General features: G+C 50.8%; 1 protein-coding gene across 3 annotated transcripts in view; it reads right to left on the bottom strand.

The window, feature by feature from the left end:
• Window positions 1-24,950, bottom strand: part of LOC149347718 (neuronal-specific septin-3-like) — a 93,024-nt gene that overhangs the window by 21,028 nt on the left and 47,046 nt on the right. For 2 of the 3 annotated variants that reach the window (XM_089587385.1, XM_089587386.1), the window contains one exon: window positions 13,438-13,584. The exons of the other annotated variant lie outside the window; for it this stretch is intronic. In XM_089587385.1, the coding sequence (XP_089443511.1) occupies window positions 13,438-13,584 (147 nt within the window). The remainder of the gene's footprint in view (window positions 1-13,437; window positions 13,585-24,950) is intronic. 3 annotated transcript variants of the gene reach the window in all.

Raw genomic sequence — 24,950 nt, 5'->3', positions numbered from 1 at the left:
TCCGAGCCGAGGCAGTGCCGCGAACTGCGACGAAGACCGCCCACGATGTTCGGGGAAGATTAAACGCGCCGCTCGTTGAAGGTTCCTTTCTTCATCAGATAAGGCCTATAGCTCCGGTTCAGCGCTGCACACAACTAAGGGTGACGCGCCCCCTCGTGACCGCCTCGCGCTTCGACACGGTTTTGCGGCGCGAGCGAAACACGAGGACACTGTCGGGATCTTCGCGTGGCCCGTTTTTTGCTCGAGATTGCTCAGTACAGACGCCGGGCTTGTTAACTGTGGCGCCATCTATGTGAAGCAGAGACATACGGTGCGTCATCGAACTCTTTAGCCCCTGTATGTGAATACCGAAGTGCGGTGCACTGTCGGCACAACTCAAGAACGCAGCGGCTTTTCCGGAGCAAAGAACGCCTCCTTCCATCCAATGGCGTCGGCCGATTTCCCACGAGCGTGCTAGCGTCACAATGCAGGGAGCGGCAGATGAAAGGGGATAGTTCCCCCTCTATAGTCGGGGACAGTCCTCTCTTTGCATTGTCCCTCCACTCCCTGCATTGTGCTGCTCGAAGGTTCGTGAGAATCGGCCGACGCTCCTGGCTGGAAGGGGGTACTTTGATAAGGAAAAGCCGCTGCGTTCTTGAGTTATGTGACTGTAACAAGGGCAGATTCGGTATGAGCACAGCGAACGGGACAATTCTACATAACACGCACACCCACGCACATACACGCTCGCACGCACCCAGCAAACCAAAAACCTCTCAGAGCCGTCTAGCTAGACGGCTCTGAGAGGTTTTTGGTTTGCTGGGCACGCACATAGCTGAAGGAGAACGAATGAAAACGAAGGGGACAAATACAAGATTGCTTTCAAGAGCGGCCGTTACATGTTAGGAGTGATAATGAACCACTCAAGTGTTTGTCCACCCACAGCTAAAATCTTCTCATTCTGCTGTTCGCGTTCGACTTGTCCCATTCCAGTCCTATGTATGTCCCCGATAGTACGTTAGGCGGCTGCAGCATGCACTGGCGCCGTATACAGCACGCTGTACGAATACGGTTCGATGCCGACCGCAAAAAATGCATTCTGATGGAGGAAAAGTAGAAAAAAAAATTACCGACGATTACGTTACTTCCTAATGCGAAATTTGAGCGCAGCAAATAAGCTGTTTCACCTTTTCGATAGTGAGTCAACCCCAGCTGCGGAGTTGGTTTCAGGGACAACGCCGCCGATGCCGACACAAACAATATGATACCCTCGCTTCCGCAGCGCTAAGAACCAGGTCTAGTCGTCGGAAGGTGGTCACGTATTCGTCGACGTGCCGGGGCCTACGTGAAATAACCGGCGCGTCGGCAACTGAAGAGCACCCTATTCGCCACACAAGAACAGGGGGGGGGGGGGGGGGGGGTCCCTTTCCTCCTCTTTCTGCATGGCGGCGACGGTGTTCTATGCAGTCACGTTATCTTGACTCTCTAGCGGCGTCAGCGGCATCCAGCGGTATCAGTCGGTCGTTATCAGTCGGTCGCCGATAGCGCTGGGGGAATGAAAGGGGGGCGGAGCTGGTTACGAGGCCGACGACGACGCGAAACCCAGGAACGGACGCCAAAGAGCTGCGCTCTAAAACAACTCGTGTACTGAGACCTATCCCGGGTTGTCGAAATTAGTCCCGAGCCATCCACTGTATGTGGAGCCTCACACAAATACCTCCAGTGCTGCTTTCTGGCACGAAAAAAAAAAAAACTGGAATCTCTTAACCACTGTCCCTGGAACGATGGGTGGCTTTATGAGCAACCCTGGGAGAGTGGGGATGGTCCCGCATAAGCAGTGCCCTCCTTCGTTTAGGAAATGCGGGTCACTAGGGGAGGGAGGAAGCATGCAGCCGGCACGCCTGACACCAAGCAGATGCGGGAGACTGCCATCCCTGTCGTCCGGAACGGGAGCGAAATGGTTCCTTCCTTCAACCTTTTTTCTCTCCAGATTTCTTCCTCACTCCATCCTTCGTTCGCGTATCTCAAAATCGTTGTCGTAGCGTTCGGCTGAACGATCTCCGGGCCAGCGTAATATCCCCCCTGCGCCCAATTATCTTTCAGCAGCGTGCGGCCTGCCCGTAGTTTCCTGTACGACACCCGAGGCAGCTAGTCCGGGCGACAGGATGACTCAGCGTCCTCCCCCCCCTCCTCGCCCCCTGATGATGCTCGCAAGAGGGGGCGTGTCAACCGTGTCGCGCTACTGCGGTACGCACACGTGTCTGGATCATCTCCCAGCGAGATCGATCCATGGATCGATTCGGAACCTACTGCTGACACCCATATAACAACGAAGCAGTGGGAATCGGCGCACCCGCAACCTAGATGAGCGTTTGTGGGTGCAGATACTTTTGTCACGACTCCGGCTGGTAGCCGTAGCGCCGTGTAGTAGGCTTGACTGAACTATGCAGGTCCCTGCTCTTCAAGTGCGCATCCGTTGTTTCTTAACTACTCCCGTCTTTCCGTCATCGCTGCGCACTGTGCATGAAGCCGGATTTCGAACTATTTTTTTCCTTGCAAGCAATGTCGTGGCATTAGTGCCGTAGCTCTGCAACGTACATAAGTTCAAATAAAGGTAAACGCGGAAGAATAAGCGAATACGCGCATGCGCGTAAGGCCTGGCCGGTAGTTACCGCAGGTGGCGGCTGGGTACCACGAGATGGCGCTGTTGTACATTATCGCTGCACTTATGGTGCAGGCCAAGCACTCCCAATTTCCTGTCACAATCTTTGATTACCATCATGGAGGAAGGAAAGAACTCAGGAGAGGCGGTTGCGTCACATTTTTTAAAGCCGGCTCCCCCCCCTGCGTCCCCCCCCCCCCCTACTTGGCCACCGTCTCAGCGTGCTTGCGCATGCGCAGCAGACAATGCAGCAGACGACGCCGCTGCACCCAGCTTTACCATGGGCTGGGCCGGCGGCCTAAGACTCCCAGAAGTCCTTGCGAAAGCGCCTGACTTCCGGCACACTTTCTAGCGTGCAGTTCGGATAGCGAGGGCATAGAGTTTCTTACTACTACCTAGAGGGAAAGCTGGCGGCGCTGCACTTCAGCCAACATGGACGCTCAAAGCATCATGGGGCGGTGAGCTACTTGTTGCGGCACAGTCGTAGTTTTTCGGGAACACAGAGTGGCAGTACTAAGGCGTTTCATTCCGAAAACGTAGTGAACATAGTTCGTGTGTGCGCAGACGACTTTCGCGCGAACGCAGTGTGCAAAAGCCATAGTAGTGAAAACGCGACGACACACGACGCCAATAAAAGGTTTTACTCTTCCGAAATGCCATTAAAAAACCTCTTAAAGTATCTAAACAACAACATTTTTTTTGAAAACATATTTACTTTTAAAAGTGCGCCTGTTAATTACGAAATATTAGTTTTTTTAGTGTTCATCACTTGGCCAATAGGAAAGCTAGTCATGTCTTATTTTAGGCAAACTTTGCACTTAAATGCTTTTCTGCTCGTTTGTTGCAATCATTAGACAAGATATTGAATGTTAGGACGTTTGTAGCTATCAAACAGCTTTATTTTTTTATTAATTTTTGGCCAAAAGTTACAGTTCCGCAACAAGTAGCTCACCGCCCCATGATGCTTTGAGCGCCCATGGTGGCTGAGGTGGTCACGTGGGGTCTCCATGCAAACTCCCATAGACGGCTTGCCAGCTTTCCCTCTAGGTAATAGTAAGAAACTCTATGAGCGAGGGCCTCTCCCGAGTTTTCCTTCCTCCGTGATTACCGTAAAAGTTTCGGAAACCGACAAAAACCACTCACAGATAATAGCCGGCGATGACGCATGTGGACGAGGCTATGAATCGACGGGCCAGTATACAGGTAGATGTCGGTCCACACAAAGGTCATGCACCTTACAGGATATGCCCGTCTGTGGCGCCACTGTTCCTGTCTTCGTTAAGTCTGCGCACACTCGCTTCGGAGAGGAATACATCTCCCCGCCAGTGGAGCTCAGCCTTGGCCCTCTAATCCCGATATGCACCGGCGCAGCACTGTATAGGATCGACGCCGAGCCGCTACACAGTGCGCGCATACGCCCGGAAGCTCAGGCGGGCCCCACTGTTGCGACGCTGCCTACCACGCGCTTGATAGAATAATGGAAGGGAAAACAAAGGAAAAGTAAAGAGCGCCCATTGTTCCGGCAGTGCGCGACGCGACGGGCATACCGTATACGTCGGTGTCCCGCGCATGAGGTGGGCAGTCATTGTGCGTTTATGAGGCAACCCCCCGAGGGTTTTCGGTGGGAACGTTGCAGAGTGAACGAAGGTTGAAAAAACGCATTCTTTTGTAGCTGCTGTTGCCCCTAATTTGCGTTTTCAGCCGGACGGAAGGAACTGAGCGTCGTAAACGCTCGACGATCGTCTATGTAATGACTTTAAAGCGAACCCGTGAGGCACGTAGCCTTGTCCACAGTGTGCTGCCACTTCGTAACGCCAGCTGTTTTCTTTTTTTTTTTGCGTTAAAAGCCACGTGACAAAGAAAAACGATGACCAGTGTTGCGTAAAGACACTTTTTTCGCCATTATTATTCTTTTTTTTTTGCGCTGTGTAATAACCATCTCTGAGCTATATTATTACAGACTTTACGACGACGACTCGGGAAGTTGGGACAAGTTGGTTTTTCGTGGGCTAGCGTCTTCAGCTATCGGCTGCCTATCTCTGTGTGCCTGCGTCCCTAATTGTAACGTTTCGGAAGTGACAGTTTGGTGGAGGTGCGGGGTAACTAAAACTAACTATAACAAACCAGCTCAGCTCTCTTCCCGTGTCGCACCGCGTAAATGATTGTTAGTGGCTATTTATTATTTTAAAAAGATAACAATGGAAGGGCACCGTGTTGCTATAGCCGCGGCACCTGAAGCACCTGAACTGCGGCTAGCGGGAATTAAAAGGACGGGGAGAGGGCAAGAAAGGGGGGAGCGATAGTAAGAAAGGATAGGGGTAGGGCGGCAATATACAGTATGCACACAGGATATAGAAATACCGCGTAAATTCGCGCATGCGTGTTTGCGGCGGCGAAACTATTTGTCGTCCCTATATATAGTTCCCTCGACCTAAGCTCCGGTAGCTCGACTATTGTAGTTACGGTTTGCCCTTCGAACAATCAGTTGAATGCCCGCTCGCATTTAAAGCCAGAGCCATGTGCCGATCGAGTATGCGGCTATTGCCGCCTATAGCACGCCTGCCATGAGCGCAGACTCAATGCTCTGTCGAGTACCATAGAGGCCAACGAAATTGACAGTTATGCTGGTTACATAGAGCTAATATGGCTGTTTAGTGCCAGTATAGTGTCAGTTCGGCGTCAGCACAGTGTCAGCGCGATGTCAACACGACGCCAACACGGTGTGACGTCAGCACGGTATCTGTACGGTGGCACAGCGATGGCCTCAATAAGGTGTGAATACGGAAACGGAGCTACGAAACGCGAACAAGGAAACAGATACTCGCTGGCCAAATATAGCGCTATCCAGATGGGCCTGAGCAATAAGGTTCACATAACCGGCCAGGAAACGGGGATGTGTCATATCTGGCCACGTCATGGTCAGGACAGCATTGGGTTGTGGGCAGTTATGTAGGGCGGGTTCTGGCTGCGGTACGGCTACCCCAAGTGTTTACACTATCAACACGAGCACGCTTATATGGGAGTAAGCTGACCTCTGAGTACTCTCTTTTATAAAAAGGAGTGCTCTAGAGGACAGCTTTACTCCCTTTTTTACTCCGTTCTTTTTAGAGTTATACTTCCACCGCACGTCTCGTGTAGCGAAGTTCTTATCAAGCGGTTCTAACAACCGTGTCCTGATCACAACCCTCGGTTGCATAATTCTTATCAGTATCAAAGGCGCTGGCCTTCCTTAAGTTTGCCGAAAACTTATTTCAGTTATGGATGCTGTACTCTGCCACTGAGCAAGGTATAGTTGTTTGGTATTGCGGAGGAACGGTTGCGACATGACCACTTCTGCCGGAAATGTATACGTCGCTATACTGGTACCCTGGCGATGCCACAGGGCCGCTTCGCATTTGTACACTTGTATGCATTTGTACACGCATTTGTAGCAGGTGGTGATGGCGTCACAAAGTCACGTGGCCTACACTGTAAACACGAATACGCCTATGTGGTGGCAAAACAGGAGAAAGCTGTCCTGTATTGCGCACTTCTTGGACAGCTCATGTTTATTGTCCGTATCGAAGTATAAATTCACGGGTCTCTTCCTTTGCATAGCGATATCAGAAACACGTCGACAGCTCCCTCTGCTGAATCAGACCGGTGGTTCTTCGGACCTTTGTGAAACATATGGATGCGCGTTAGTGACCATTTGTCTAACTCGGAGGCATCTATCGGACGAAACTTTCGCTACTCGCGAATATGTTCGTGCAAGATATCTCACATTTCTGGCGATCCAATCTGCAGTTCCCCTTCAAGGTCCTTAAACGCCACTCATATATTTCGCCAACAATTTTTTTTTTTCCCCCGCAGAGGTTATGTTTCCTTCAATTAGCCGCCCATTTTGCCTCCCCAGTCGGAAAACACAACTTAAAAGTTTCTTTCGCCACATACAGATTTTCTGTAATATTTTTGACCGAAAACTTGTAGTACCAACATAATGTTTTGTTGTCAGAAAAGAATTTCGTGTAGTTACTGCAGTACAGAAAAAACTACAGTGATGCATAAAAGCACTAGAAAACAACAGAAAAATCTATCACGACAAAACTACGAAACATTTTGTCGTATTTTTGACACGGTTCTGTCGTTTTCTGCGACTGGGTTTCATCATCGAGCTAAACATGCCTCTCTTCTGAATTCTTGAAACCAGCTCAAAACTTTCGCTCGAGTATAAGCCAAGGTCCCCGACAGTCAGCTGCAAACATTCGAAACTTTCGGACAAGAAACTCGTCGCACGAAAGATCGCTCTTTCGGACACCATTGCAGACGATGACTGAGTGCCAAGCAGACGACTGGACGCCTAGTCCTGCCAGAAACATTGATATGTTAGTCACGAGAAAGGGTGCCCGTCTCTCGACCGCAATGAAGCATCCTGAACGGAAGAGTGCACGTTGACATCGGCGAATCTGATTACGACCACTGGAGGAGAGAGGCTTCCTAAACTAATGTGCGATTATTGCCCTGTCCTCCGTCACCCTGTAGACCCCCCTAAATTTCTTCCTCACCTCCCCAGCTGACCTCTACGCAGTCCCCTCGAATACGCGTTCTTTCCATAGAATCCACTTCGCTACGCTAACCTACCAGCGGTTATATAGTATGTTCTCCGGATTGTGTGTATTCTTCATGTCCGTTTCCACCTCTTTTGCAACTACAGAATGAAACGTCGAACGCCGCTCTAAGGAGGCCTTCAAACCAGTGGCACCAATCCACTGGTTGGTTTACGGGGGTTTAACGTCCCAAAGCGACTCAAGCTATGAGGGACGCCGTAGTGAAGGGCTCCGGATGATTTCGACCACTTGGGTTTCTTATAACGTGCACTGACATCTTACAGTACACGGGCTTCTAGCATTTCGTCTCCATCATTTCATTTCATTTCAAATACGACCGCCGCGGCCGGGATCGAACCCGCGTCTTTCGGGACAGCAGCCGAGCGCCATAACCGCTGAGCCACAGCGGCGGCATGACGTCACGGCCAGTCATCTTGCACCTGCGATGTCGTGCTAACAGGCGCGAGGCGGTTGAAGTTGTGTCCTCATCTCCCATGGACGTCATGCGGACGTTCAGGACGTCCTGTAGATATCATGAACTCGCGTTTTTTTTTTTTTGCCTGACCCACGTTGCTTTCTTCATATCTCTCAATTTTGCTCCTACCATTTTCATTTCCATCACTGCGATGTCATTGATTTAATTTCAAGCCTTTTGGTAACTGTCGTGTCCGGTCGCTGTGTTGAATGCAGCGAAAGACGCACACGGTACTTTTAGACTTCGTTTATTTAAAGCCGATGAGGGTGCGACCAGCGTCGACCGAGGCAGGAGCCGAACTGGCCGCCCGAAGAAAGGAGGGAGTGGAGAAGCGTCCACGGCAGGGGGTGGCTTCCCAGAACAGGAGGAGGGTGCGGGGGCGCACCGTGGGGGGGCCTCTGGCGACAGCGTGCGACGAAGGGCAAGCGGTCGTTAGGAGGAGGATTGAGTGGTCGTTAGGAGGAGGATGCGAACTGTCGTTAGGAGGGGAATGCGAGTGGTCGTTAGGAGGGGGCGCACACACAAAAGCAATATGGGGACACAACACTTCCTTCCCCCTTAGAAAGTTGCCTGGTATCGTGCAGGGGGTCGGCGCTCACGCGTGGAGGCGCGCTGGCTTTGTGCGCTCGGGGGAGAAACACTTGTAGGCTGGCTGTTGTTCGCTGTGTCTCCTAGGTCTGTCCTGGGCGAAGTCTCTTCTTCCGGGAAGAGGTGCCAGGCTATGTGGGAAAATGGTGCACGTGTTCTCTCCGCTGGCGGACAGCTCTCAGACGGCGTCGTAAATCTACGCAGCTGGTTGAGATGTCGGCGTGCTACTGTGCCATGTATGTTGACGAGCCAAGAGCGCAGGCCTATGCGTCTGACAATTGTAGCTTCCTCCCAGCGTGGCTTTTTCAGAAACTGTCGGGCGAGGACGCGCTGCCCCTCATTAAGCGTGCCGCAGCGCGGAATTGCTTTTTCTTCCCGGAACGTCTCTGCCTTTGGCTCGGGGAGGATGGCTGTGAGCTGGGTTCGCATTTCACGCTCGAACATCATTTTCGAGGGGGTCTCGCCTGTTGTGCTCTGAACCGTCGTGTGCTGCTTGAAGAGAAAGCGCGCAAGGCGGCGCTGCAGCGAGCCTGTCTGATCTCTTTCAAGGGCGCGTTTTAGCTCGGCTACGTAGCGCTCGGCTTGTCCGTTTGTCGCTGGGTGGTAGGGGGCCGATGTAACTGATGAGATCCCGTTGTCGCGATAAAACTTGAGGATCTCCGCAGACACAAACGGTGTTCCGTTGTCCGACACTACCTTGCGCGGCAGGCCGAACGTTGCAAATAGTGATCGGAGGTTGTCAATGACTGCTGCCGAAGTCGTCTGTCCCATTTGCCTTATCTCAAGCCACTTTGTGTAGGCATCTACGACCACAAGGAAAGTGCAGCCCTCAATTGGTCCTGCAAAATCAATGTGCAGTGTGTGCCATGGTGTGTCTGGCTTTTCCCATTCTGGGACAGGAGCTTTCGGCGGGGCGCTCCGGCTGCTCTGGCAAGGCTTGCATTCTCGCACCACTGTTTCGATGTCGTTGTCAATTCCAGGCCACCACATGTAGCTTCTGGCACACTTTTTCATTGCAACGATGCCCCGATGTCCGGCGTGGATGAGAGACATAGCTTGTGCGCGTAGTTCTCTCGGCATCACAACTCGGGACCCAAATATGATGCAGCCGCGATGGGTGCTCAACTCTGTAGCTCGCCTGCGGTAAGCGTCGAAGTTGTCCCCTTTGAGTTTATGCACGTTGCCTTGTTGAACAGCTGTGTAAACTAGCCGGAGAGCTGCGCACTTCTGCGTAGATGCTGCAACTGTGCCTGCTGTAAGCGGAGGTTCTGGCAGTGCTTCGAACATCAGAACGTCTCCTGGTGGAAATGGTTCGTCAACAGTTGCGTCTAGTGGCAGACGGCTTAGCGCATCGGCGTTTTGATGTTTACTCCCATTACGGTAGACCAGAGCGTAGTCGTACGCTGAGAGTTTGATGGAATGCTGCGTCGGCTCGATGACACCTTGCTGCTCCAGTTTGTCCAACTCTTTTTCAACTGAATCTCGGAGAGCAAACGGCACCGGCCTGGCCTTCAGAAATTTGGGTTGCGCGTTGTCCAACAACTCCAGTGTGACCGGGGGCCCTTCGTTTCCTGGAATCTCTTCCGAGAATACTCTTTCGTATTTCTCTTGCAGTTGCTCAACCATGTTCTGGCTCGGCGTCTGGTGTATGCCGCATATCATCACGCCTAGTGGAGAAAACCAGTTTCTCCCTAGAAGGCTTGATCCTGTGCCCTTCACAACAAGCAGAGGTAGCGTATGGGTCTGGCCGTTGTAGTTAACCTGCACGTTGGCAGAGCCCAATAGTGGCAGATTCTGTCCTGACCACGTTCGCAGGTGCGTGTCGTCTTGTTGCAGGGCGGGTGCGTCAGATGGCCATGAAGTTCGGAACGTGTCCTCACTGATCAGAGTACAGGCTGCGCCGGAGTCCACCTCGAACTTAATCAGCTGGTGATGTACGCTTACTTCTGTAAAAATCTTCGGTCGCGTGCCGAGATTCATGGTGTTCAGGTCGTACAATACAGATGGTGTTGCTGATGTTGTTCCATGGAGATCAGATAGCGGCGTATTCTCTGAGGCGTTGACGCTGTGATTAGGCTGGGAAGGTGACTTTATCTTGGCAAGTCTCCGTTTCGTAATGCATGCTCTTTCGATATGCCCTCGCTTGCGGCAAAAATTACACGTGGCTGACTGAAATCGACATCCCTGGGGGTTGTGTTGGTCGTCACACCGCCAGCAGCGTTGTGCCTTTTTGACCGATTTTACAACAGAAGGCTTGCGCACCTGGTTGCTTGTCTGGTGTACCGGCTCGGTGTTCCGGCGAATCCCTCTCTGCTGGTGACCGGCGCTCTCCGCTCGAACGGCGATGTCGTGAGCTTTGCTGAATGTGAGGTCCTTCTCAGCGAACAGGCGCTGCTGCAGTGACTCGTCACTCAGTCCGCACACAAATCTGTCGCGTAACATCACGTCCAAGGGAAGCATGGTGGTGTTAGCAGAAGAAGCTGCGTCTCCCTCCTGCCCGGTAGCTGTTGTCGACAGCGTTCCAAAATTGCAGTCGGCAGCGAGCTTCTTGAGCGCGGCTACGTAGGCGCTCACAGTTTCTCCTCCCAGTTGATCTCGTCGTTGGAAGCGAGCCCGGCTGTAGACCTCGGATGGCCTTGGGTCGTAGTGCTTTTGCAGCGCTTTTACGATGTCGTCGTAAGACACTGCCGCTGGTGTGCTTGGCTGAATAAGGGCGCAGACAGTATCGTAGGTCTGCTCCCCGCACAGCGTCAGCAGGTTGGCCCTCTTCAAGGCTGGGTCTGTGATGTTGTTAGCTTCAAAGTAGAACTGAAGGCGTCCAACCCACGATGACCACGATGAGCCGTTGAACTCTGGTATCTGATTGGGAAACCCTCGCGTAGCCATGGCTTGTCAATAGCGTTGCGTAGCGCGGGTCGAATCCACTTTCTCGTCGCCACTGTCGTGTCCGGTCGCTGTGTTGAATGCAGCGAAAGACGCACACGGTACTTTTAGACTTCGTTTATTTAAAGCCGATGAGGGTGCGACCAGCGTCGACCGAGGCAGGAGCCGAACTGGCCGCCCGAAGAAAGGAGGGAGTGGAGAAGCGTCCACGGCAGGGGGTGGCTTCCCAGAACAGGAGGAGGGTGCGGGGGCGCACCGTGGGGGGGCCTCTGGCGACAGCGTGCGACGAAGGGCAAGCGGTCGTTAGGAGGAGGATTGAGTGGTCGTTAGGAGGAGGATGCGAACTGTCGTTAGGAGGGGAATGCGAGTGGTCGTTAGGAGGGGGCGCACACACAAAAGCAATATGGGGACACAACAGTAACATATATCCTGTCTCAAAACATTCGTACCGTAGCCCTCGTACGACCATCGGAAGCCCTTCCCGCTGCTGTATCACCCACCTTACAGCACGGCAAGTGTTTGCTGGGAGTTACTCGGACCCAGCCGAGTGTTTTGACACCCACCCTCGTATCGGGCGCACTCTCAACCGCACTCCGCGGCCGAGCCAACTGAGCCGCATATCTCAAACTCGTGTGTGCGATGAGCCCTAGTCGGTCTTCTAAAAGGATAAAAAATAATTTAAAAAAAGATGGGCTCCGTCTTATCTCTGTATTGAGCAAAGGTGTCAAGGCGTTATCTCACGGCCACATTTGAACACAAATGATAAACGTTACCTTCTTATGTGCTCTTCCAACGCCAGTCCCGAGGCGCAGGTCCTCGCGCGATATGCATACAAATAGGCGCCAATTGAAGCACACCCGATACAGCTCGAGCACCGCCGCTCATCTTGTGCCGGCTTGTGTATCTCTTTCATCATTTTCTTTTTTGCAATTTTATTGCTTTGCGCCTGCGCGTACGAGAATGATAGTGCTCACAGCGCGTATGGCAATGTATGCATAAGGCTACGGTAGCACAGATAGCTCTGCACAGGACGATTTATGCGAAGACTTGAGAAAGGTGGACAGCTTTGCTCTGCAGCCGTAGTAAAACGCGGCTGCGCTCATTGGAATTGCTAATAGTAACTATTTCCTCAACTGAAGTCTCCATGCAGCGAGTATATCCCGCCGTCAGACATCGGACCAGATAACCCTCTCGCTGCTTCTGTTCTGGCCGTCTAGGGCCATGACGGCCCATTGGAGTATTCCAAGGTGGCACATCGGACCACATAAACCGCATAACCTGCTAAGGTCTCAACCAGAGACTGGCAGTATTCCAAATAAATAAATAAGTAAATAAAATAACCGATAGAAACTCTAGAACAAAGCGGCAGATGTCCTTCAAGGGAGGCCCTCCAATCAATGGCGTCGACTGACTGTCATTACGACCTGGTTAACCCCCTTGCACTTGCTAGCGTGACGTCGCAGCTGGAAATCTACGCGCAAGGAGATTGTAGTCGGATACAACTTTAAAAAAAGTAGCAGTTAACACTGGGCCGCGGTCCGCGGCGCCCTGTATTTTGCCCTAGAGTTCCTGTATATTGTAGCATATACAGTAACTCTATTTTACCGCGGTAGCCAGTAAACGAAACCAGCTTTTGTTATTGTTTGACCTTATTAAACAATGCAGGTATTAAAATTCTAGAGTTCATAATTTTTTTCTTGTGATTAGCTTCTTATTTATAGGTAACAAGAAAAGTTTTAACAACGGACTACTTTTTCGTCGTGGAAGAATTATGTGCGGCGGTCCTGAACGTGGGTGGAGCTTCACTGACTATAGACAGAGACGTCATGGCAATCGGCCGACGTCATTGGCTGGAGCGCCTTTTTGGAGCGATAGCTCTACTCCTCGGGATACAAATTCCGATTACTATGTGGATGGGACAATGGCCTTCAGTGCATCACAAGGTCAAACCGCACTTAACTGCATGGTGGTATGGCCCAAGCTATGGCACGTGATCATATAACTGATCATTGGGTACCTGAACTTGACCTTTGACCCTTGACATTTGATTTGAGACCGTGTTTCACAGAGCTTTCGATCGTATAACTAGGTTCAAGCCACGTTGAACCCCAGCCATTCTCTGAAGGGCATCTGCCGCTTCTCTCTAGAGTTGTATCCGACTGTATACAGTCCTCTCTTCCTGCTTCTACACTGACCTTACAGTAAATGCACCGAGGGCCTATAAGGCCATGATGACTCAACAAGCCATGGGTGTCCCCACGTACCGTTCCGGGCGGCGGACCTCTCTGCGGCCCTTCCCAGCAGGTCGGGCAGTTCCCCCTGCAGCAGCTGACTGGCCGCGGCGAGGGCGGCGCGAGCTCCCAGCCGGCCGCTGCGGCCTGCGTCGGTGGACACGAACACCGACCGGAGGGCTGAAGGGGGAACAGAAGAGAAAGGGGGGGGCTTTAATTCCGACTGAAAGACACAGCATTTTTCGAGGGCAAAACAAAATTCAGGGGGCACTTTGGCTCTCTAAAGTGCTGCAAGGCGAAAGCCTTTCTTGGCGCACTGAGTTTCTTTGTGTTTTTTTTTTATTATTCACTTTTTCGTACTTTTTCTTTTTATTTTTCTTAAATTTTATTCCGTTTCCCTTTTTCTATTTTTTTGTTGTTTTTTTACATTTTTCGGTCAGGGAAGGGAGGACGATGGGAGTGAAGGAACGCACCGTATTCACTATACGTGCCTTTTTTCGTTCCAAACCATCGAGCTGGCATGGCGGAGTGGGTAGCGTGCTCGTCTCGCACTCCGGAGTCCCTGGTTTAATTCCCTTACTCGACCAATTTCCTACTCGGTTTTATTTATTTATTTTACTTGGAGCATCACTATACGATCCCTTAAATTGGTTGCATGGTTACTAGCCAAGGTACAATTGGCCCCATTTGAAAATCGCGCACTCTGACGTCACGACCGTTTCGACCAATTGAAAAGCGTGACATTTCTGTCTACAACTCCTGCTTACAACGATGAGGCATTAAAGGCTTCCGCCTTAATATTGTAATACCGCGAGACACACGAACAGAACAGAAGAGGCCAGTGCAGAGTTACGCGGTACAAGCTGTTACGTCAGCTTTTTGCCTGGGAGACCGTCAACATTGTAAAAATGTTGAAAATAAAGGTGATTTGATTTGATTATAGCAACTCTGGGCAGACAATGGAGACCTCAGCGTACGACTACGAAACAACTTTTCTCTCTGTTTGGGATGGGCCTCTGGCGCCTCGGCTATGAAGCCCTTTCTCCGTCCGTCGCCTGTTACTGCGCGTTTTCGCCAATCAACCAATAAGTGTAAACCAAGCTTTCCAGTTTATGATGCCGTAGAGGTTCTTGTTTAAGTCCACAAGAATGACGCTCTGTCTGAGCTCACGGCGAGTCAGCGGTGCCGAGTCGGTAAACAAACTTCGTCAACATGGCTATCCTGGCGTCTTGCAAGCAACTTGACACCTGGTAACAAGGGACATGCCTGTTTTCATAGGTTGTAACTAAAATCGTTTTCCTGTGGGAAGAAAAATTATAGGTGTATAGCGTTAGGAAAGCAGAGTGGGCCAGGGAACAGAGGCGAGTTAATGACATTCTAGTACGCGAGATAACCGATGGTAGCTAAGAGTAACCGACTGGATTCCAAGGGAAGGCAAGCGTAGCGGGGGCTGGCAGGAAGTTAGGTGGGTGGATGAGATTAAGAAGCTTGCGGGGATAGGGTGGCCGCAGCTGGCACAGGACAGGGCTAATTGGAGAGATGTGGGAGAGGTTCATGGCCTGCAGTGAACGTAGTCAGGCTGATGATGATGATGATGAACTAAAATCGTTGCAACACCTATTGCCTGTGAGATAGGGCAACCCTCTTGATTGAACATCATTGAAAAGCGTCTACCTTGCAGTAGATCTACGCAGGCAGATGGTGACGATGGTGACGCCGTTAATAAGTAAAATAAGCGACTAGACGGCTAACAGCTCGGTGTTAAGCGCGAGCGCAACGCGGGACAAAAAAAGCCGACAGATCAAGCTCTTATTCGCAGCCTGCTGAGATCGTCCCTCGAAGACACCTTCCAGGAAGGCATTCTGAGTGCGCGCTTGCGCAGACAGAAAAAAATAAAAACAAAACAAGACTTTTAAAAAATCGCGCACACAACAATTTCACCAGCCCCGCCGCGGACGGCCACAAGTCAGCTGTTTTTCTATACGCCGCGGTGCTGAGCTTGTTTGTTTAGCAACGCGGCCGTGGTCGCGAAAAGACTCCGCGGAATTTCCGTGTCGTCCGAGTGCAGGCGTTCCAAGCTATAGCGCGGTTGACTCACACACACGTGCACGGATGACCTCACAGGAGGTGGGCGTCTTGTGTGCCGTTCTCATGAACAGACCATTACCTCCCCGCAAGGCCGCGGCGCTGACGGCGCTCGGATCGTTTTGGGCAGCTTAGCGCCAAGGTCGCGGGTTCGACACCCCGCCGCGGCCTTCGGATTTAGGCAGCCGGTTAAAAAGGCGAAGACGGCAGCGTGTATGTAAGAACATACCGCACTCTGTGAACTATACGCACGACGTATTGCTTTCCACAATATCGGTGCGCGTGCGCACAGAAGACCTTGCTGTTCGTATATGCGACACAAAAAACGCAGGAGGAAGGAGATGGGGACTGTCGGTACCGGTCACGCACATAGAAAGTTTGGGAATCGGAGCGCGGGAATGAACCAAAGTCTTTCCTTACTCTTTAGTGGCCTACGGTACGGAGTTGAGAATTTTTGCAGTCGATAAGTCAAGGGGGCTGACGCCGTGGACCTGTCACCTACCCCGTTAATTTTCTGACTCAAACACGCACACATCACGGTGTTTTCTAGAAATACCGCGGTGTACATACAGTTTGTTGAGAGCCCTACCTGGTAGTAGTCAGGGACAAGTTAATTATTACCGTTCTTGTCCTCACTGCCGCCATCACCTCCACTATAAACATCATGATCGAAATCGCAGCCTGTGGGCGCTACCGACGTACAGTCTTTGTCAAAAGTTTAGAGCCCAGGGGGTTCACTTCTAAGCTTTATATTGGGACTCCAGGAGCATTCGTGGTAGTCCTACCTATTGCAGGAGGCAGTACCAGAAATCTTCTCATGTCCAGGAAATTTGGAGCGTTAGAAATTCATTAAGAACGACACAGTGTGGCTCAAAAGAAAATCCCTGGGCTCCAAACGTTTGACAAAGGTACGTTAAAACGACAACGACGTGAGCCACACTGAAAAACTTATTTAACGTTTCTACAAATTCCTCCATCTTGGAAAGTGTCAGCGTTCATGCTGTGAGGGGAAGAGCCGTGCTTCCAAATATGTAGTCCACGATTATGACCTATAACGTTATTACGCAGAAACGTGACATCACGGACTCGAGGGCTACACGTGAGGAGGGTATCACAGCCATTTCGTTGCGTTCGTCGTCTTTTTGGACTAACGCGACAGCTGCACACTCCAGCGTGCTGAATTTGGCCTGAATTGCAAAAAAAAGAGAAAAATCCTCAAGTACCGGTTCGGCAAAACGTGAAGAGAGGAAGGATATTGTCGTTGCTGTGATTATTAATGCGATAGCATCATATCTCCCATTAGTTCTAAAGCCACCGTCTGTCGCCGTCCACGGCGCGAAATTCCTCAGTGACGTCACCATGCTCTCGCGTGACGTCTACAGGAAAGAAAAAATAAAAAATTCAGGGGGCACTTTGACGATCTAAAGTGCGCGAGGCGAAAGCCTTTCCCATGCAACTTTGCTGCACAGCTGTAGGCACACACGAAGCGGCTATGGGTCGACTTGGTTTGGCTATGACCCATGACTAACTAGTCATGATTGGTTAATGACTAAATAGTAATGACTGGTCAATGACTAACTAGTAATGACTGGTTAGTCATTATTGGTTAATGGCTAACGAGTCGTGACTAATCAGTCATGACTGACTGGTCAGTGACTAGCTAGTCATGTCTCGGGACTAGTAATGACTAGTAGTTACGACTTTCACTTCAGATGTAACGGACGTACGGACAGAGTCATGGCCGCGAGTATGAGCGCTTAAAGGCTTTCGCCTTAATATCTTTCGAAGGTGCAGAGTATTAAATCAGGGACTTTCAGGTTGCGAGGCGAGCACGCAGCAAAACCGCGTTTCTTCTTGGCGAATAAAGGTGAAGGTAGTGCATGCGTTTCCTTACGACAGTATATGCAAATGAGTAGGTGGATCCTTAGAAAGAAATTATTCGTTAATGATTTAGCAAAACGTTCAGTTGGGCGAGTTGGTAGATATTCATGATGTATGATGACAAGATTCTTTTCTTGTCCCTTGTAGTTCGCGCTGTTTACATCATGAATTCGTTAATGAACCCCGCAGTAGAGCTCACGGCGAGACTATACTTTCGCATTCAAAGCACCTAAGGAGTCTTAGGTGCCCTCCGTAATTTCTTATTACGGAGGATATATGTTGGAAGCGCAGCGTGTTCTATTTTATCCTTGAGGATGTCTTTGCCGGGAGGGTGCGCCACAGTTCTCACCCTCACCCCTCTGGAGAGGACGATATAGTCCTCAAAGTTTTCTCCTTATTAATGCGAAAGCATTACTTGGCTACGTCGACGGTTTCGCGTCTGCAAAACGTGTCCGCTGCGATTTCTCCGTTCGTGTGAGCGAAACAGAATGATTGTGTGCGATAGAGGATGATGCACGTCAAAATTTGGTCGATGTGGAGTAATTAGTTAATTAATTGGAGCCAAAAATGTCGCTTAGACGTCAGAATAGTATCGGACGTCGATATAGTGCGAGGACGTGAAAACAGTAATAGACGTCCAAATTGCGGGGGGGGGGGACGCAACCACGTGACAGAGGATGATAAAATGTTGTTGTACAGCAAATTTCATTGATCTGGAGTAATTAATTAGAGGCCAAAAGGTCATTCAGACGTCAAAATAGCCCCGGACGTGCGTATAGTGCGAGGACGTGAAAATAGCGGTAGACGTCAAAATTGGAAGAAGAAAAACAGAGGCAAACAGTCTAAAGAGAGGCAAAGAGTGGCGACAAGTGTCGAGGAGGCGTCAATGCTTTCGCACCCTCCCAATGCGGGTCGCCGCAATGATCTTTAACGTTTTTTTCTGCGCTAATTTTCATTACACACGTACGGTTTGTTACACTCCATCACGAGTTGTGACGTATAGACGCGCGGCCATAAGCGAGCGAGTTGAACGACCTTCAGGGTTGGGGCGACCAGGACTGCGGAAAACACGGCACCAATCGTGAACGGACGCAAAGAGACGCCTGAGAGTTTGCCGTCACGCAGGCGGATGTGACGGCAAACTCTCAGGCGTCTCTTTGCGTCCGTTCCTTCTTCAAGAGCACAATTCCCTTCCTCGCCTCTCTGGTTTCTGCGCGTACCATTCTCCTTCCATCCCTGATCGCCGCTGCATCGCTTCCTCCCTCCATCCCGGTAAATCTGCAATTTATGTTCATCGTTCGGTTCCCCATACACCGATCGATCTTTCACGGTGGTGCAACACTCGCCAGGAGGTCGTTGGCCTTCTCGTAAAACCTGCACATACTCCACTGATACTTGTATCTTTCTATGGTCGTCCGGGAACAGTGTCTCCCAACCTAGGTTGGATTCGTTTTCTCCGTAATAACTACTCGGGCACCCCTATTTTAGTTGGCGAAGATTTCAACGGCGCTCACACATCGTGGGGCTACCCTTTGGATTCCTCCCGGGGTGCTCACATTCATGGCACCTTTCTAGATCATTCATTTCAACTACTAAATCAACCGCAAACTTCAACGCGCCCTCGGGGTGGTCCGTATTCGCCTGATTTGTCTTGGTGGTTAGGGCCCGGCTACCCTCGTTGGAATGTTGAACCAGACACTTGGGGCAGTGATCACAGCCCTATTTTAATCTCCATCACAACTTCGTGTCTCCGCAAAATACGCCGCAGCGTGCGCTTTACATCATGGGATTCCGTACGCGCAGATAATAGGTTGTCTACGCTGAACCCATCTACTGTTCTGTCTACCCTCTCAGCTGTTTTGTCCACTCATACATTCGCCACTACTGTAAATGAGGATGATCCGAACCCGGACATGCATCTCCTTAATCTCTGGGCTCTTCGTCGCAGGGCGGATCATTATGCTTCTCGTAATCCCGACGACCCTTCAGCTCTTCCAGCTCTTCATCGGGCTACTGCACGTGCGCGGCGCTACTCAAAGCGACTTAGCAGACAACGCTGGGCTGCATGGTGTGCCCGCCTCTCCTCTACACAGGGTAATAGACATCTTTGGCGGGTATTTCACGCCATGGAACGCACTTCTCAAGTAGCTGATTATACCGAGAGCATTCGCTTGGCTCTGAATGTGGATGAAACTTCATTTGCACAACAAGCAGCCCGTCAGTTTTTCCCACATCATGACTGCCTCCCTACCCCTTCTCCCATATTATCGATTTCTGAGCCCCCTGATGAGGTTACTTCAGATTTTACCATGGCAGAATTGCTGGCCTCCATAGATCGCCTCAAAACAAGCACTGCTCCCGGGCATGACGGTGTACCTAACTCGTTGTTTCGCAACTTGGAAGGACCTGCTCTACATTCCCTCCTTGATACATTCAATGAGGTGTGGCATTCTGGAGTTATTCCTGCAGAGTGGAAACATTCAATCGTTGTCCCAATCCCCAAATCAGGTCAGCCGCCGGTTTCTCTTTCGGCCCTCCGCCATATTTCACTTACGCCTACTATCTGCAAGCTTTATGAACACATTCTAGCAGCTCGCTTGTCGTGGTGGCTGGAATCGAATGATTGTTATCCAGAATCTCAAATTGGGTTCCGCCCTCACATTGGAACAGAAGACGGTCTGGCTGTTTTGGCTGCGGACGTACTAAACCATTCTCCCCATAGTCATCTTGTTCGCACGGTGATCGCGACTGACATCACAAAGGCATATGACAACGTCCTACACTCTTCTATTCTTGGCACCCTTCAAGATCTCGGTCTCCCACATCGCTTTCTCCTTTCAATTCACTCATTTTTAACAAACAGAACCTTCAGTGTACGTATCCATGGGAAGCCTTTTGGTCACTTTACCTCCAACCGCGGTGTACCCCAGGGCTCCGTCCTCGCCCCCACATTATTTAATGTAACTTTTATACCTCTTGTCCGAGCCCTAGAGAAAATTCCTTCTGTGCGCGTCCTTGCGTACGCCGACGACATAACCTTGTGGTCCTGTAATCCAGATTCGTCTGTGCAACAGTCGGCGCTTCAGCAAGCGCTGGATGCCTTAACATCACGACTACCCCCTTTGGGTTTGACCCTCTCGTGTAATAAATCTTGTTTCATTCGCATTGGCAACAGAAGTGGCTTACGGAAAGCAGCACCTTTTACCTTTACGGTAGACAATTCTCCAATTCCTCAAGTTGAAAGTGTGCGTGTTCTAGGTCTTCTACTTCATGCATCTGGGACTGGGACTCCGTGGCTAAACGCGACCCGTACATCGGCTCACGCTACTCTCGGTCTGATTCGACGCATAGCTATGCGCTCTGGCGGAGCGCGTTTTGATACTGCCCGTCAGCTCGTGCGCTCCATCCTTCAGCCGCGGATTGTGTACCAAGCGCAATTTCATCGCCTCACCCGACGACAGTGGGACTCCCTTGAATCAATCAATCGGGAGGCTATGCGCGCCATAACTTATCTTCCGCGTATCACACCCATACCCATTCTCCAAGAGTACGCTCAACTTAATACATTGAGTGAACTTATCGACCAGCGTGAGGCAAACAGAGCACGCAAGATGTCGCTTCAGCTTCATCGTTTACAGACTCTTCCCCCATGGTCATACTGTCAGCTCACAGACAATCGCCCCTCTGCTTCGACGCCGATATCAGCCGCCCATCTTCCTTCAGGGTGCATAATATACACCGATGCATCACACACAGCAGTGCAGGGAGTTACTGCAGTTTACAGTCCCTCACATCCTCATCTCAACTCCCGCGCTACATATAGCTCGGATACTTGCTCCCCCCTGGCCTTGGAGCTTCAGGCGATACACAATGCCATTGCATCCCTTCCACTCGTACCTACTTTCAATATTGTACACATTTACACCGACTCCCTTGCCGCCCTTAAACAGCTTAAGGCTGTCCGGCGCACATTCCAAGTTACACAATCCATTCACCAACTTTGCACAAAATACCCCTGTCCTGTGCGTATACACTGGATTCGCGGGCATGCCCAGGATCCGCATAATATTCATGTGGATGCAATGACACACCTTGACACATCCGATATCCCGCCACCTTCCCCTCTTCCCTCAGATCCGTTCCTGACCCATGTTTCCGAGAAACAGTCTTTGCGTCAGCGAACACGCGCTCTAATTCCTCCGTGTTCGTACCCTCTCCCCCGGAGTCTCACTCGGGAGGAGGAGGTATCTGTGCGCCGGATTCGGGCAGGAGCGGCTCTGACTCCTTGTGTGCGTCATCGGTGGCGTGACAAACGTTACGAAGTGACAGACAAGTGTCCACATTGTGGTGCTGCGCCCGACCTGTGTGATGAAAAACACTTGCTGTGGACTTGCCCGGCTACAGCTTCCGTGAGACGACGTTTATTAAGAAAGGTTGGCCTGCGATGGGACGTTGCAGACGACTATACCAAGTGGACTCTAGATAATCGCTATATCACGAACTTGTGCCGCTTTTTAAGCGAGGTTTGTTTGCACTCCTTTTTATAACTCTCTTTCCTTTTTCATTATGCCTGATGGCAAACAGCTCGAATAAAAAAAAAAAAAAAAAGACGCCTGAGAGTGGGCATCGACGATACTCCAGAGGCGGGCGACGAACGGAGCTAATTGGGAGGAAACGGCGGCGGCGGGTCGGGCTCAGGAGACGCCGAGGGTCGCAGCTCTTCTGAGGGTGCGTTCACACTTGGGCGTCACTGCACCGTCACAGAAGTGATACGGCGCTCGCACATTGTAGGCTGGCTATTCTGCGAATGACCGGGTGTTTCCTCCGTGGAGAAACCGTTTTCCCGCCGGAAAGTGAGCCGCAACAGCGCACTTCGTGCGCTCTTAACGCCGCTTGCCACAGTAGGGAGTTATAGCATATCGTTACCGTGTTTACGTTACCGTTTACCGTGTTACCGGACGCCGAAGTTTCCGGTTAGCGCTGCGCACGCTAGAAGACGTTTTAGCATACCGTCTCTCCCGTAACAAGTTACCGTAAGGCGAAAACGAACGATGAAGATTGCACATGCCGCAGCATTAATTACAACCAAAAATACGCATGCATTGCAAGCTTTTCTTTGCAGCGAGTACCACATGCTCTTTAATCATCTTTTTCTCTGCATATAAAGACATGCACACTATTTTTCTGCTAACGGCCGGCTCAGCGGCTTTAAAAATGCCCTGACAAGTAGACACAGGCGAGGAGGAATAACCGCGAACTTGGACGAAACTTAGGAACGAGAAGAAGGCAGGGCGAGACATATGCGTTCGCAGGATTCTCCATTTGGGGGAGCGGCCACAGCGGAGGCTCAGTTGGTCTTGGTGCTCGGCTGCTGACCCGAAAGACGCGGGTTCGATCCCGGCCGTGGCGGTCGAATTTCGATGGAGGCGAAATTCTGGAGGCCCGTGTGCTGTGCGATTTCGGTGCACGTTAAAGAACCCCAGGTGGTCGAAATTCCCGGGGCCCTTCACTATGGCGTCCCTCATAGCCTGAGTCGCTTTGGGACGTTAAACCCCAATAAAACAATCTTCCTTCTTTCACTCCCTCCTCCATCCCTTCTCTCAAGGCGTGGTTGAGCGGTCCATCGAGATATATGAGGGCACTTGCCTCTCCTAAAAGCCAATTTGTCCCGAAAGGCGGAGGGCACAGGTTTGGTGGAACAGCTTTAGGTGTGCCAGCGAGCTTGTTGAAAATTACGTTGTGAATCGTGCGATGTGTAAACAGAAAACGCCCGACTTTTTCGTTTCTTCAACCAGTCCTCCATGAAGTTATATCAACGTGCAGTCGGCGCGCATCGGGGCGTTGCTACAACCGAATAGCGACAGCAACTGCGATAACAGAGAAGTATATAAAACGACTGAAGCATGACCGACCACTCCCAGCGTTTGCTGGCCGAAACGACATTTTTCAGGCTAGTAGTTCGGTTAAGTCGCTCTGAAACTTGCGCCATTCGTTGTGACCTCGGTCTGTACGCGGTAACTGTGCATGGCATGCAACAACCTTGCTATATGAGCGGAGGATGTTGCATTCATTCCGAACGTGTATGCATGATTAATACACTGCCTATATATCAAAGAACTCTGGTATCAGTTCAGTTGTGAATATCAGTTTCAGTTTTTTTCCGTACTTCTTTTTTTCCTCAGGCGGGCACTTTCGACACTTTTCGGCGGCGGACGACTCAGACTCATCGCTGGCGCCAGACTCTGACGGAACTGCGTCGGTGACACATTCCAGCCGAAGACCGGAAAGCGGCGTTTCGACACGATACGAGGCCGTCTATCTGCATCGACAGACACGCACGCGACAGTGCCCGTCACGCCTCGCGTCAACACGAAGATGTCGCAATCGATATCACTTGGCTTCTTCTATTTCTTTTTTTCTGTTTTCAAAAACTGTCCACGCCGCCCTACGCAGAGGGGAGTCGTCTTCATCGTCATCAGCCTATAGCTACGCCCACTCCGGGACAACTTATCTAACCCACGGACCTCCAATTAATTGGTTTATTGGGGTTTAACGTCCCAAAGCAACTCAGGCTATGAGGGACGCCATAGTGAAGGGCTCCGGATATCTAACCAACTGACCTCCAGTTAACTGGTTTATTGGGGTTTAACGTCCCAAAGCGACTCAGGCTATGAGGGACGCCGTAGTGAAGGGCTCCGGAAATTTCGACCCCCTGGGGTTCTTTAACGTGCGCTTACATCGCACAACACACGGGCCTTTACAATTTCGCCTCCATCGAAATTCGGCCGCCGCGGCCGGGATCGAACCCGCGTCTTTCGGGTCAACAGCCGAGCGCCGTAACCACTGAGCCACCGCGGCGGGGTTGACCTCCAATTAACATTGTCCTGTGCCACATGCAGTTGCATTTTACCCGCAAGCTTCCTAATCTCATCCGTCCATCTGACTTTCTTACCTTCTAGTGCAATCCACTCTGTTATCCTTAAAAAGGGAAACTGCATAGGTTTTAGAAATTATAGTGTACTAGATTAATCTAGTACACTATATTAGAAATGGTCGAATGTGTGAAACTTGCAGGTAAAGCATGCGAAGTCGTTTTGGGCTAGCGCTTGAAATAGTTGAGTTTAGTTCTATTAACGTTGTTTGGCAGCGTCTAACGAGTCGGGGCAGGGTGTGGCTGACGACACCGGAAGTTTGAAATCATACCTTCCGTGACGTTTCTTCGTACAAAAGCTAGCGCAAAATACGACACACACAAGAAAGGTAGACAGGACAACGCGCTACTGACAACTGATCCTTTATTGGAAAGAAACACGTAATATAAAGGATCAGTTGTCAGTAGCGCGTTGTCCTGTCTACCTTTCTTGTGTGTGTCGTGTTTTGCGCTAGCTTTTGTACGAAGAATAATGCACCAACTATCCCAGCAACAACTGTTACTTCCGTGACGTCACGCTGAATTTCTGTGCACTCCTCCGGTGGATTGAGGAGAAGCGCAAAATTCAATCGTCGATTACGTCACTATTTTAAATGCTAGTGCAAAAACGCTTGGTATGCTTTACCTACAGCCTATATAGATTTGAATC

Source organism: Amblyomma mixtum, chromosome 4 (assembly GCF_055824585.1).
Source record: "Amblyomma mixtum isolate Tamu chromosome 4, ASM5582458v1, whole genome shotgun sequence".
NCBI lineage: Eukaryota > Metazoa > Arthropoda > Arachnida > Ixodida > Ixodidae > Amblyomma > Amblyomma mixtum.
The sequence above is the reverse complement of the archived record's forward strand: the minus strand, read 5'-3'. Positions and strand labels throughout refer to the sequence as shown.